The sequence below is a fragment of the Apteryx mantelli genome, chromosome 3 (genome assembly GCF_036417845.1).
Source record: "Apteryx mantelli isolate bAptMan1 chromosome 3, bAptMan1.hap1, whole genome shotgun sequence".
Lineage (NCBI taxonomy): Eukaryota > Metazoa > Chordata > Aves > Apterygiformes > Apterygidae > Apteryx > Apteryx mantelli.
In genome coordinates this window covers 62,681,843-62,695,687 of record NC_089980.1, presented here as the reverse complement: position 1 = coordinate 62,695,687, position 13,845 = coordinate 62,681,843, and the positions used below count along the sequence as shown (strand labels likewise).

Here is a 13,845-nt window from a genome sequence, read left to right as displayed (position 1 = left end):
GCCCGCAGGGTCCAGTTACAGAGCTAAAAGCCTTGTCAGTCCCAGCTACTCATGCTCTTTGATAGTGCTCCACAGGCCAAGCTTCTCTGACCTTGGAGCCTCAGAAGAGGGAATAAGAGCATGAAGAGTAATGCACTGAAAGCATGAAAAAGCCATGGGACCATTTGAGCCACAGAAATTTTTAATAGCGAAGCAGTAAATACTTACAACTGTGCAGCGGGATGAGCAGGAATACAAGTACAGGTGAGATAAGTACATGAGAATAAAGAAGCGGGTTAAAAAAAAAAAAAAAGAATCCAGGAAAAAAATGAAGAGCAAGACCTGAACAGCAATAATGAGAGTTGGAAAAGGGAGAGAAAATCACAACACAGTTGTAAGAAACCTGTGCTTCTCTTGCCTATGTATCTGGACTGGTTCTTTGGTACTTGTTAAAGTCACTGAAAAATGAAGAGGTTCAACATACTTGCAGGGATAGCTGTCAGGAATCCAGCCGTGTCTGTGAGGAAACTGTGTGTTCCAGTGTTGGCAGGCATTTCCCGATTCAGTGATGGCTATCCTGCCCCGATAGTCTTCTCCATTACCTGAAAGACACTGGGAGCTGGGTCCAGAAACTGGTGGGTGTGTAGCTGCAACAGGAGTTAAAAAAAAAAAAAAAGCTAAGCAGTGCTTTTAAATATATAAAAAACACCTAGTTTTTTGTAATGTAGAACATGTACATTCTTCTTTCTGCAGAGGTGACATTGGTCAAAGCCATGGCAAAGCCAGTGTACATTTTCACAAGCAGTCAGGCTACTGGACAGATGTTCTGTGTCTGCCCTTTTACAGCAGTCAGTAAACAACATTGCTGAATCACACGTGACTTTGCACCTGCAGTCCCATGAGAACAAAGCTGGAAAGGGAGTAAATAGCCCTTTACATTCTTGTAAAAAGATGTGGAATGAAGGGAGCACATTAAGATGACACATACAGGTAGGATGGAAGGGCAGAAAGAATAAGACAAGGCCCAAGAAGAAGTTGTGAGAGAAAGCACAGCAGTCTTTGGAGCAAAGGCTCCAGAGACAGTGAATTGGGACAGTGGGGCAGGAGGAAGAACGAAAGCAAACCAATTGATCTGGCAGCAGAAAGTAAGAGTCATGTCAGAATCACAGAACCTGAAGAGGGCAAAGAGAAAATGAACATACTTTACATATGTGTTACACATACATCACATGTGTAGTTTCTTGAGGAGAGAAATATGAATTTTTCTCAAAGTGCAGTCCAGTTCTATAAATGGCAATGTTAAACTCATTATTCAGGCCTTGGGAATGTCCAGGCCTAGTATACTCAGCTTAATGAATTAAGCTCAGGTTTTCTCCTGAGGCCTGAACTTGTTTCACAGGATTTATCCCCCACTAAGAAAATGGGAGCATTTATCCTGTGTTAGCTAACACCAAGTGAAAACTCACACTGTGGCGATGGTGTTTATGTTTCCCACAAGTTAGCAGGTCAGGTGAAAGCTATAGCCTGAGATTAAAGCTGAGTGATATGCTTCTAGGGTTAATTGAAAAATAAGGTTGTTGAAGACAAATTAGGGCTTCCATAACATCTGTGGCAATGTTGTGCTTTGTGGCACCTGTGTCCTCACCGAACTTACGTGATTTAATGTAACAGAAAATTAGAGAATGATTCTGCTTACTGATGTCCACTTTCCCTGGTTCACAAGGATTTCCTCAGGATGCTTGAAGCTGTGATTTTTGTCTTTCCCCTCCCTGCATCATTTTGATGAGAAGGGCTACCCTATGGAGTGATATCTATGTCAGACTCACTGCAGCGAGGAATGTCACAATATTCCCAGCGTTTAGTGGTGCTGGTAGTGAAACACCAGGGTCGAAGTTCACCATCAGGATTACGGCAAAAATTCATCGTCAGATCCTTCTCTGGAAAACTGAATATTAGAATGTAAGTTAAGCTTGTGAGTCAGTTATGGTTGGCTGTAACAATCAGGCTGTCTGGAGGCAGTGTCTCCCAAGCACTGTGGGTATGAGTGGGACAATTCAGCACTGACTGTGACTCACTTTTCCAAGGTATATCCATGCATATGAGGCTCTTGGGCATCCCAGTGCTGGCACTCAAACCCAGACTCTGTTCTGGAAACTTTTCCACGGTAGTCTTCACCATTACACTGCATGCACTCCACTGTAGGGCCAAGGCAGAAGGAAGACAAAATAAGGTTAGGACCAGCGCTTGAAATTTGATCCTGATCCATCAATAACAGAGAACACTGGAAGGCAAATATAATGATGAAAGAAATCCAGAAGTCCATGTGTTACAGTCTAACTAAATAAATGAAGCTTTAGGAATACATGTTATTTGCAGGGAGGACTTCGTCACGTATCTGTATGTACTGATGGCGATGGGGATTCTGAATTTAACACAGCATTGGGTCAATCTTTACTCTTGCTAGAATTAAAACATTTGTTAGGGTTTAGAGAAGGACAATATCAGCAAAAGATTAAAAATCTTTATTTCCTCTGTATTTACAAAATCACTTTGATAATCAGAGCCAGTTAGGAAAACAACCTTTGTGCTGAGAACTTCTTAAATTCCAACTTGATCTAAATTCACATCTCGAATCAATCTGCAGTAATCAAATAAGAAGAAAGCATGAATAATAACACCTACGTGAATACACCTTCCCTGAAAAATAAATATACCTTTTTCACTGTGTGTGTCCTGGCCTTCACACTCTGGGATGTTACAGTAATCATATCTGGTAGCAGGATCTGTTGTGTAACACCAGGGTCCATTTTCATCCACGTCAGGATTTCTGCAGTAGTTTTCCTCCAACCCTGCACTGGGGTGTTTTTCAGGCGTAAAACTGTAACAGAATTAAAATGGCAGGAGAGTGGGAGGGAAGTGTCCAACTTCCTCAGCTAACTTTGGCCTCTAGTCATTCACACTAAAAATGAGAGAAACATAACCCATAAATGGAATCTGAATACCATTCTGTAACTACCTTTATTAGTAGTCTCTTCCTAGACCCAAGCTGCCAATGACAAGTGAGCTCAGTCTGTAAGAATTATGACAGTCTCAAAGGACAATTACTAGCTTTAATACTTGCGTCCAGCTGATCTAGTTAGCTCCTTGCAACCTGTGGCTCTGTGACATAATTTTCTTAATGCTTCATCTACTTTAAAGATGGAGTATTTCAAGAGGCTATTGACCAAACACATCTGCATCCCAACTTGCAGAGTCTTTTAATCAAGTGACCCTATACGTCTTCCTACAGCAGTCCTTCCAGGGTCTCCTGAAAGGCTTTTAAACTAAAAAAACAAAACAAATGCATCCAAGTTTCATTAGAAAACAATCAAGAAAAAATAACTTTTCAAACAGTTAAACTCCACACAGATCAGAGAAAACAGAAATAGAAAGGGGTCATTATCCAGTTTTCCTCTTATCCCCAGTGTCCTTGCAGACAGGCCCCTGGCTTCCACACTTGTTTCAGCCAGCTCAGTGGCAGCCAGCTCTGAGAATCCCCGTGCCCAGATCCCTCTCAGCCTTAAATGCTTTACTGGATGTTTCTTCTTGACTGTTTCTGGAAGGCAGGCAAGGGGTTATAGAGCTGGACAGGTACCACTGCTCTTTCACTTGCTCTGTTTTACACCTCATATAAAAGAGAGAATTCTGGCCCTGCTCCCACCAATGGCAAAATTTTCATCATGTTTTGGTGAAATCAGCATTTCACATTCTTAAGAGGCTCAACATCAGGTACAACTTCTCTAGCTGAAGATACACCCTTTTCTTATCCAGCACATTGCAGTTCTCTGCCAGTAGAGTCAAGAGTAACAACAGGAGAAATGAAAAGAAAGTTGTGTCTTTTGAAGTCAACTGAAAACCAAACAACTTGCTTTGATAACAGGCACTACAACGTTATTTGGATGCACTGAATAGGGGCAGCTTGGAAAAGATTCAGAACAACATAGAGACAAATATAAATAAGGCCCTACTTTGGTTTGTGGGGTACTTTTTCAGCCCACTTCTGGCATGGAATACCCCTCCGAGTTTTGGCTTCTGTTCCTCTGTAGTCCTTCCCATTTCCTCTTTTACACTGTAGGAGGTAAACTGAAATGGAATTGTCTTTGTTGGTTCAACAGTGTTACAACATTGCATCTCTTGGAACTGAGCATTTACAGATTCAACCATAAAGCTCATCAGTTTAGACACATTTACCCATGTTTTGACTTTCTTGAACATGCAAATACAGCGATATGATTCTATAAAGTATTTAAAACCAAATTAGTCAGCAACTACTAAGGAACTCCAGAGGAAAGTTTCTGAAGTATTTTTATAAAGGTAATAAAATCAAGTTAAGAAAATAGATATAACAAGATTATAGGTTTTTTGACTGTATGACATGCATGTTTATATTATCGTACTACTGGGATAAAAAGGAAGGTCTTTCACCAACAGCTGGAGATGCTTTGAAATGTGTTGTTCATAAGTGCATCTGTAGTATGGGTATTATGCAACTATCCGTTCAAGCCAGAGACTTTTTAGTTATCAGAATACGTGTCACATAAATGAACCCTACGCTTTCAATTCCTCTTAGCCTCAGACTCCCAGATACTTTCTAATGGTATTCCAAGGAGAGGAAACACAAAGCACATTGATCTCAACTTTGTTATTAACAACACAGACTTATTTAAAAAACTCCAGTTATTGGGAGGTGACCTTCATTTCCCCTTCCAGTAATTTGTATCCAAAAGAAGGCTCTCCCTAAACCCCAAAAGGTCAAATGGAGATGTTAGAGCAGCGACAAAAGACCCATCTGATCTGAAGAACTGAGCCTCAATTTGACACCTTACAATAATTACTGCCATTGCCATGCACGGCTGAAACTACAAATTTCTGCTTTACATGTCTTATCAATAGGTACACTCCTCAGAGCTGCCACCTGGGTTGTCAGCATGCTCCTGGAGTGCCCAGAAGTCTTGTCACTGCCGCTTCAACACTGATACTCCAGTCCAGTAGTAGGCCCCAGCATGACCATCTCTGAGAAGCGTTAGCCTTGTCCATGGACTTTCTGCTTTTCCCACATACCTTCTAAATGATTTTAGCCTATCAGAATAAAAAGGTAAGACACATCTGATGCCCAGGATGATGGAGGTTCTGCATAGGCGGGTCAGGAAGGAAGGCAAGCAAGTAACTTTTTGAATCAAAAGGCATATGGAGACCACCACAGATTTAAGCCATGGTATTTGATCCTTCTTAAACAGCATTTTTAGTGGCAAGGCTTATTTTTGCATGGGCCCCAAAGTCTCTCTTACTTTTCTGACCTATATAGGACTTTGCTGTGGTGGCCTGTAATCACTGAAAGTCTATCATCTTCCTCAAAACAGTGATGAGATCAAAAGCCAAACTATAATATATACATCAAGACAAAATTAAGGTTCCACCAGGGAAACTGCTCCATAAAGAGGGGTAAATCTCTAATCATGTTATTAAGGAATTCTTTCCAGACCAAGTGCAAAAACTTTGAATAGTATTCCCACAAGGAGGTATACAACCCAGATGGCCACTGAGCTAATAAAAAGGCCATGTTTTTTAAACTCTGAGAGGCAAATTAGGGTTAAAGGAGAAAGTACTCTTGAAGGTTGAGGAGGGAAGAAACATGACTGAACATCACGTAACAACCCTAGCCCACAATATATATTTGTGCCTTGTGAATTTTTCCTACTATTAACAAGGAGGTTGACATCAAAAGAGGGTTCCTCATACAGGGCTTTGCCACTAATATAGAAAAAGTGGAACTGGAACTACCAGACATATGTTCATGAAGTTTCTTTTGTAACTACAGACAGTCCAGAGTGTTGTCTGCATACAGATCACAAAATGTCTATGGTGGGGTGAAGTGTGAGTACATACCATTGTGTGGCCCAACACAGCCAGAAAAGCTCTTTTACTCACAGAGGGATGAACCTTTTGGTTTTGTAGTAGCTCTTTTGTACATGTCTTTTGCAGCCAGTCCCAAAGAAGATAAGGCAATACTCTGGCAAATACTGGTGCCAGAGTAGCTGTTAGGAGGTCTGAGGTCTAATTCAGGTGTAGTTGAGATTGTATAGTCACCATAAGCTGAAGAGAGTGGCAGAGTCACAAAATGTTCTGGAGGTTGCTTGTTCCAAGGTAAACAGATTTCATTTTATCTCAGCAGAAAGGAGTTTTGCCGTGGGTATTTCCCAGTACTGAGTCATGGGGGACAGAAAACCTTTCCAGGCTTAAGAAGACTGAACATCTTTATTTGCAAATTCGTTCAAGTTGTATGACCGTGGCAGTGATGATTAGGTTGCTTCAGGAAGGAGATTGGTTATAATCTCTTGGCCTTTAAGATTCTCACTTTTACAATGTACTTTAAAAGTCCTGTGAAATATATCTATAGTTGAGGTGGACTGGGACCATTGCTGATACAAAATGCTGCTATTTGGATTGTCCAGAGACTTCACTGAGATGTAGGCAGTGGTAGGTGTTAGTTTCAGATGGAATGAGGTATTTCTCTATTCCTACTAAAGGAAGATAGAGGGAAGATGACTCTGCATCCTTCATTCAAAAAACAAGCACTGTAAAAGTCTCCCCTGGAAAGAGAAAGGAGCCAATTCTCTGGGCTGCTAGAGCTAAAAGAATACTTATTTTCTGCTGAAGCAAACTCTCATGAAAAGATATCCCTATAAAAGCCAGAGGTAGAGTGTTGCTCAGTGACAGTACGGACAGCTGAACGGTATACCCATGGGACACTGTGAGTTACTCAGGTGTGGAAGGTGATTCTCTCCTAGAGTGCTTAGGAAGGTAGGAGTGGAAGATGAAAGCAGAGGTCAGGGCTACTTGGGCTTATCTTCAAAGATAAGTAGGTAGAAAAGAGAACACTTTCAGTCTCTGCTGTGGTAACACTATCTGATGTGGTGTTTTCTTTTTCAACTAGATGTGAAGACATCAAATGTGCATGGTCGTGCTTGGTCCACAGGGAAGTTCAGCAGATCTGTACACAGACCAAGGGTGACCTCCAAAATTCTTCACTGCCTTTTCTATCTCCTTTGAAGATCTCCATGACTGAGACCAGGATGTTCAAAGAGAAATGAAGCTGAGATAGGCCAGTCTGCTGTATCTGCTGCACTGGGTGTCTCCAGGAAATACGATCTACATGCCAAAGTTTTCAGAGAAAACTCTGAGCCTCTCTTGACACAGGCAGTCACCAAATTGCTGCAGATCCTGAGAAAGCTGGCTGATAAGCAAATGATGCCTGATAATTCATTAGCAGAAAATGAAGGGCCTGTGAGGCAGATGCCTTTTTTGCTGCTAATATCTAGCTGACTTGAGCCTCAGGCATATTGGTTGGGTTATTTCAGTACATTGCCACTTTTGAAACATGGTGGCACAAAGATAAAATGAGGAAAGAGAAAATAAGTTACAAACAGAGGGATCTGGTAGCTGTGATCTGACTTTCAGACTGTGGCAGTACCTGTTGAAGGTCAGCTTGTCTGGCTACTGAACTGCTGGCATAGCTGCTTTCAATGGTGTTGATAGCTGCTAAATATCAAGGAGATTTGGCTTCTGCTCAGTCTGCAGTGAGAGCTGAAGGGAGCTAGCCTCTGCTCTTAGAAAGTCAGGAAAGGTCTCCCAGTCATTTAAAGTGACTAGCAACTCTGCAGAAGGGCTGCAGACAAAGGTGCCTGCTCTGAGAGCCTTTTGATAAAAATAACTCTAATAGTGCTTTTGCCTTTTAAACCATGAAGGAGTCTGACCATCATAATACTCAAGAACCAGGCTGTACATTGCAAAGCCCATCATTATTTTTCTATTTTTGGGGGGCTCTAGTAATTCATCTGAGCTAAGTTCAAGGAAATTCATGAGAAAATCCACTTGTCATTAGCACAGGAAGAAGATACCAAGGAACACGTATTGCATAGAATAAAATTTCACTGGTTGATAATCAGTTAAAAGCTAAGCTAGTAACTATTGAAGATATCTGTTACAATCTGAGTTCCACATGGTGCCAGGAACCCAGCAGAAGAACTAGCTGGTTAAAAAAAGCTGGTTAAATGTTAACATTCTAACTTTTTGTCATGTTTGGGCCAGATCTCCAGCAGAAATTAATGAATTCATCAGAATTATATAAATTTGTACAAGCTGGGAATCTGGACATGAACTGCTTTCACTTTAAAACTTTGACATGGTGAAAGGGACCTGCACCATGATTATTCACTCAGTTTAAGATTTCTGTATATTTTCAAACTCTTTGGAATTGTAAAGACCCTAAAAATCACTGTCTTCTCAAAGGGACTGAAATGTTCCTACATGAAATCTTCACTATCTATCTTACTTATTCTTACTTCTCTAAACAGTAATAGAAGCCTTCTTCCTCCTAGAACTCACTGAAGTTAGTGTTTGTGATTGGATTATATATGTTCCCACAAAACTTATGGAGATGGTCTCATTAAAAGAAATGTGTTTTTCCCACTACGTAGCATCTATTCAGAACATGGAAAATAATAATCAATTCCAAAAATACTCTTAAAACTAAAGCACTTATCTGAACCTGGCATGCAAGAATTGAGCGTAAATAACAAACTTATAAAACATGGATATTTCATTATTATTCTTAAAAATGAAATATAAGTAGATAAAATATTTCAGTCAAATAATTCTTGTTTGAATTATTACAAAATTAGGGAAGTAGCTACATAAAAGTGTGTAATCCTATAGTGTTGAAATTTCATATGACCAAGGATTCCACTAGCTCCATGAAGCAGTGGACTGCAAACACTTAAGGGGAAGAGAAACACATGATTTTTGCTTTGAGGTATGTTTATTCTGCCTGCTCCCAATAGTACATGACTAAAGGAGTCTGGACTGAATCTAGCCCAAGTTAAGCATAAGAATCCTTAATGCTATATGTGAAATTTTCTGGCAGTTTCAGGCCCATTCCTAATGAGTGAAGGCCCATCTCACTGAAACTGTGGCTATCTATCTGCATTGTTTTTCTCCAGCACTGCAGTAGAGAATTCAAGGATGTAGTAAACTACAGGCTTAACACATCTAATTGTGTAGCATCATACTATATACATACTTTTCTTCTCATAAAGAATTGCATCTGTGCTGTTGAACATCACTGTTGTTTTGGTATTTTCAGCCAATGTTAAACACTGTTGCTTTTTCCCAGTGAATAGGAAGGCCCTGTTGAAATTGAGAAGAACACATGAAGCAATGTTATTAAATCAGTTCATATTATTCAACTTGCAATTAATTTTCTGTAAGTTATTATTTTTCTAGCACTTCTCTGCATCCACTTAGATCTTTCAAATACTGCACTTTAGAGATACTCAGTAACATTTTCTATTGATCTGAAGTGGCTGACTTTGTCAGGAGGTATGACTACATGACTAAGTTACCAAGTAGGAAGCTAGGTACTGCATTTGCAAAATATTATCAACAGCAGTCTAGCTTCTCAAGTTAGTGCCTTTTCCTACAACAAATTAAAAACATCTTACAACTCTTTCATGAAACACAGCAACATCCAGCTAAAGAGGTGTAAGCAGCTTTCCTTGTAACATTAGATGAGAACAGAAACTTGGGCATTTACTATAGAGTGATTAATACACTTGTAAATCCATCCTCTCATTGACCTAGTGGTAATTTACAGGTGGAGATAAGCCATAAGCGAAGGCATAGGTGAAGCTGTTGCAGACAGGGCTGCAGCAGCCCCTTCACTGGGTCACTGATGGATGCAGATGGTGTCTCCAGCCCTTCAGGCAGCCTCAGTTGCCTGAACTGACACCTACTCTCTCCTCTGGAGAAGAAGGAGCTTTCCCAGGAGGCACTTCCCATGAGCTGGCATCTGGGTGACAGTGCCCCATGTTCGCCGGGGTGCTCTGAACTTGCTTTACCCAAATGTGTTCATGTAAAAACTTTGTGAAGCTCCCATCCTTGTTTCTGAACAGCATGTTTCTTAGTGGGGTGTTTAAAGCAGAAGGGCTGAGAAGCCTCAATACTGGTGTGTTACACTGTTTCCCAGGGAAAAAAGTGTGCTACTTCCCAACCAGTGCTGAAATTAAAAACAGTTTACTTGACTGCCTCTTCCATATCTTCTCTTTTTAACTACATATTCCAGCTATTCACCTTCTCTGTGTTTTTTGCTTTCCTTCCAAAATTGAGGCTGTGCTTACTTCTGAGCAACAGTAGGAAAATGTCATTGATCAGATATTTAATCATAGCCTGGGATTCAACAGAAATTACCTGCAATTAAAATTTCTTTCTTCTTCACATTTCTCTGCACATTCTTTTTCGCTATTTGTCTTATAAGACTGTTTATTTCGAGTAAGTATCCAAACACCATCTGTTCTTAAATAGTCATCTAGTATATCTCCTTTCACTACAAGGGAAGAAAAGAAAGCAGACATTAAAAATGAGAATGTGGCAGTTAAGATAATCTGTGACTTTAAATCCCATTTTCCATGTAGCATTGACAGGTGAAGTCACCATTTATTTTGTGTACTTCTGGGTAAATGGTGATAATCTCTGAGGAAATTTCAGTCTCCGGACACGATCACAGCTACATCACTGGAACACATGATAGCAAGAAACAATGAAAGAGAGGTGTAGAGAAGTAGCTCTGAATGGAATTATGTTTGGGTTTGAAGTGGAGAAAAAGAAATGTGAAAAAGAGTAAGCGACAGTGGAGAGAGCGACTTAGTGTCAAAAAAAGGGCAGACAGTGAAGCATGGGAACTGATATCAACATTAAAGTTTTGGAGAGACATGAGCTGAGAGGATGTGAGATTATGACCTCCCATGTGGAATGTACAGTCTCTACAGTTTTATTGGTCATGGGATGGTTTGGTTGTCCTCAGATGTCCTGCACTGGAGCAAGAAAATTCAATCATAATATGACTATATAATCTTTTACAATGACCACTGTTATGTTTGCTACACAGACTTAATAATAATAAATATGTCTGGCTGTATCACAGTTGCAACAAATTAACCCAAGATTATAAATTAGTAAATGATTAGTATGCATATCTCTGAAAGCTAGATGCACATAATATGCATCTGATGAAGATGCTAATACATTTAACATTTCTGTGAAAAAATTAGCTTCACAATGTTCTCATTCATAAAGGAGTTTGCCACCTGATTGATTTTTTTCCTCTTATGTCTGTAAAGATTCTATGTTTCTGCTCCTAATTTATACAACAGTTTATTTCTGTATCTAGCATCAGGTTACAGCAGTGTTACAGCAGTGATACAGTTTAATCATTGCTTTTTTCAGGCTACATTATTATTGACAGGCAGAGGAAATTCATTGCTGTTTTCTCTATAGAGCACCAACCCCAGCCTCAGAGTCAGCAACGGGCTTTGCATTACATAAATCCTTTTGCACTTTGTACAGCAACAATGAATTTAATTCTTACAGGTAGCATTATGAATCTTTCTTTTATGCAAACACCCATATTAGGTTCAACTCATTGCAACATCACTCCAGTGTAACGCTCACGAAATGGGGCCGGCCATCCATGCAGTTGCCTACCTCCACACAACACATAAAATAAAAGGCATTTGGGCCACTAATGAAAGTAAGACGATTAGTAGCCTGAGGGCAATCTTCTATGGCTGTTAGCAGAGATTGCTCAATGCTATAAGAATACATGTCTGAAGAAATGCCTGACACGAAGGTCTCCCTTATCTAATCCTACCTATAGGCTGCATGGAGTACCAACAGCCTACCAGTTCCTCCTGGTTGACTCAGCAGACAAGTGTTCCTTCTCCTAGACTTTTCTCCAAGTTAACTGGGGCCATTGCTACAGAACTACAGGGGACCAGACTAGGAAAATGTTACTTTCTAAGCTTTTTTTGGCTCATCTTAAATGCTGTGTGTCAGTCCAAAGACTTCCACTTTGGATACCATTCCATTTCAGTGACCATAAGGAATACTTGTGTCAGCTGGTTTATGAACACAAGAGACTTTGGACGACATGCATAAGCTAACAGGCATCACAGACTGGCAGAAGCTTAGATAACAGAAAGGAAAATATGTGATGTAAATTGTCTTAAAAGGACTATAAAAATGCAAAAGAAAAAAGAATAAAATGAATTTCAAAATGCAACAGAGAATGTATTATTCTAGCCAAAATTTATATAGATGTATATTTATAAATATTTCTATAGATAAATCATGAGATAATATTACATATGTATATATTTATATATATATAAAGTCCAAGTCTTTATAAATTCACACATGACACATAAAAATTAAATAGAACATTCAAATATATGGGTGCAAACCAATTTGTTCTTTTACATATGTATCTCTTTGGAACTGACCAGTACTAAACAACAAGACATAAAAGATGGTTTTAATGCAGTTTTGTGGCCCATTACTTTGGAACAAGTTAGTTAGAACTGGCAGCAATGAACAAATACAAATAACTATACTAGCTGCCTTTTATAACCCAACAATCATACAATGATAATCCTTGTTATTCTATGTCATATTACATCACTGAGCTATCATAAAATCATACAGACTGTGTTCATATGTTTGTAACAATATTTTTAAAAGGCATTTAAGCACCGTATAATCACATGTAATGTTGAAGTACCAGCAGAATACAGTATCTAATTGAAATCTAATGTTTACTGCACATGGAATATTTATTTATAGAGTTTGCAGATGTGCTTGAAATCAATATATTATCTTTAGAGGGTCTCGTGTCTTCTCTGGGAATTGTAAAATGTATTCTTGACTTACCTGTGGAAAAAATGGTCTAGGTTACTGAAGACTAAATTTTCACCTATTGCCCCCAAGAAAACAAGAGAAAACTGTTTGGCAATAGAAAATGTGAAATTGCTGGAATATAAAGGAGCTTTATCATTTTCTTTTTGATTTTGTTTTAAATGCTGCATTTAAAAAATTGTAAACTTCTGCCATAATGGATCAAAATCAGGATCACAGTGTTTGGCAATGCTTGGCAGGAAGAACAGCTCTGGGATACGATCCCAAGCTGGCTGGAATTAGAGGCAGCCAACTCAGGGACTGCGGTGGGCTTTGTTGCAGGCTTTTGGGCTACTTTCCGAGGGCGCCCCCAGTCCTGGCCCTCGGCCCACGGTTGGAGGAAGCCATTTGCTCTCCACGCAGATGCTGAGGACTGGGCCGCTGCTCTTCCGCTGCCTCTAACAAACGCGACCCCGCTGAGCCCTTGCCTTTCAGGGGACGCCGCAACCACAGCTCTCGCTTTGCTCGACAGCAACCCTCACCGGCCAGTCACCCCGACGTCCAGCCTCATCCGGGGACGTGGAGACACATGGATTTTGGGACCTACCTTCATGACGTGGAGCTTGCAAGTGTTTGGTCCCCATCTCCCCTACTCAAGCGGAAGGCCAAGGACTCTTACCTGAGCTGAGCAAGAAAAGAAGGAGAAAGGCAGCTTTACTAATCCCCATTTTGGCCCAGCTGGCGGGTGTTGGAAGTTGCGTGTGTCAGTGCACAAAGTTTTATTGACTCGCACTGGAGTGAGGCGGCATGAAACAAACACAGCAGTCAAGTTAATCATTCTCCCACTCTGTGACCCCCTTTACCGTAGTATGGATGTTCAACCAACCTTGAATCGGATATATTACCAAATAGGACTCAATCATTTGTACTGGATGCCTGGAAACATGAAGGCATGCTCTCATTTTGCTGGGCATGCTTTCGTTCTCAGCTTGCTGGGCCTCACTTCGCTGAGGTGAAGATGGGCATAATATTGGTGGAAAGCATGGGAAATATCTTCAGGGAGAATTTGAATCTATGCCGTCCTGTCTATTCAGCTTAGGT

The 13,845-nt window shown here is 40.2% G+C and overlaps 1 protein-coding gene across 1 annotated transcript in view; it reads right to left on the bottom strand.

Moving 5' to 3' along the window:
• LOC106486812 (plasminogen-like) overlaps positions 1 to 13,472 on the bottom strand; it is a 29,230-nt gene extending 15,758 nt beyond the window's left edge. The window contains exons 1-8 of the mRNA XM_067293515.1: positions 13,424 to 13,472; positions 10,264 to 10,399; positions 9,098 to 9,204; positions 3,987 to 4,101; positions 2,700 to 2,857; positions 2,055 to 2,190; positions 1,806 to 1,924; positions 464 to 626 (exon numbers count right to left, since the gene is read on the bottom strand). Coding sequence (XP_067149616.1) covers positions 464 to 626; positions 1,806 to 1,924; positions 2,055 to 2,190; positions 2,700 to 2,857; positions 3,987 to 4,101; positions 9,098 to 9,204; positions 10,264 to 10,399; positions 13,424 to 13,472 — 983 coding nt within the window. The remainder of the gene's footprint in view (positions 1 to 463; positions 627 to 1,805; positions 1,925 to 2,054; positions 2,191 to 2,699; positions 2,858 to 3,986; positions 4,102 to 9,097; positions 9,205 to 10,263; positions 10,400 to 13,423) is intronic.
• Positions 13,473 to 13,845: the final 373 nt, after the last annotated feature.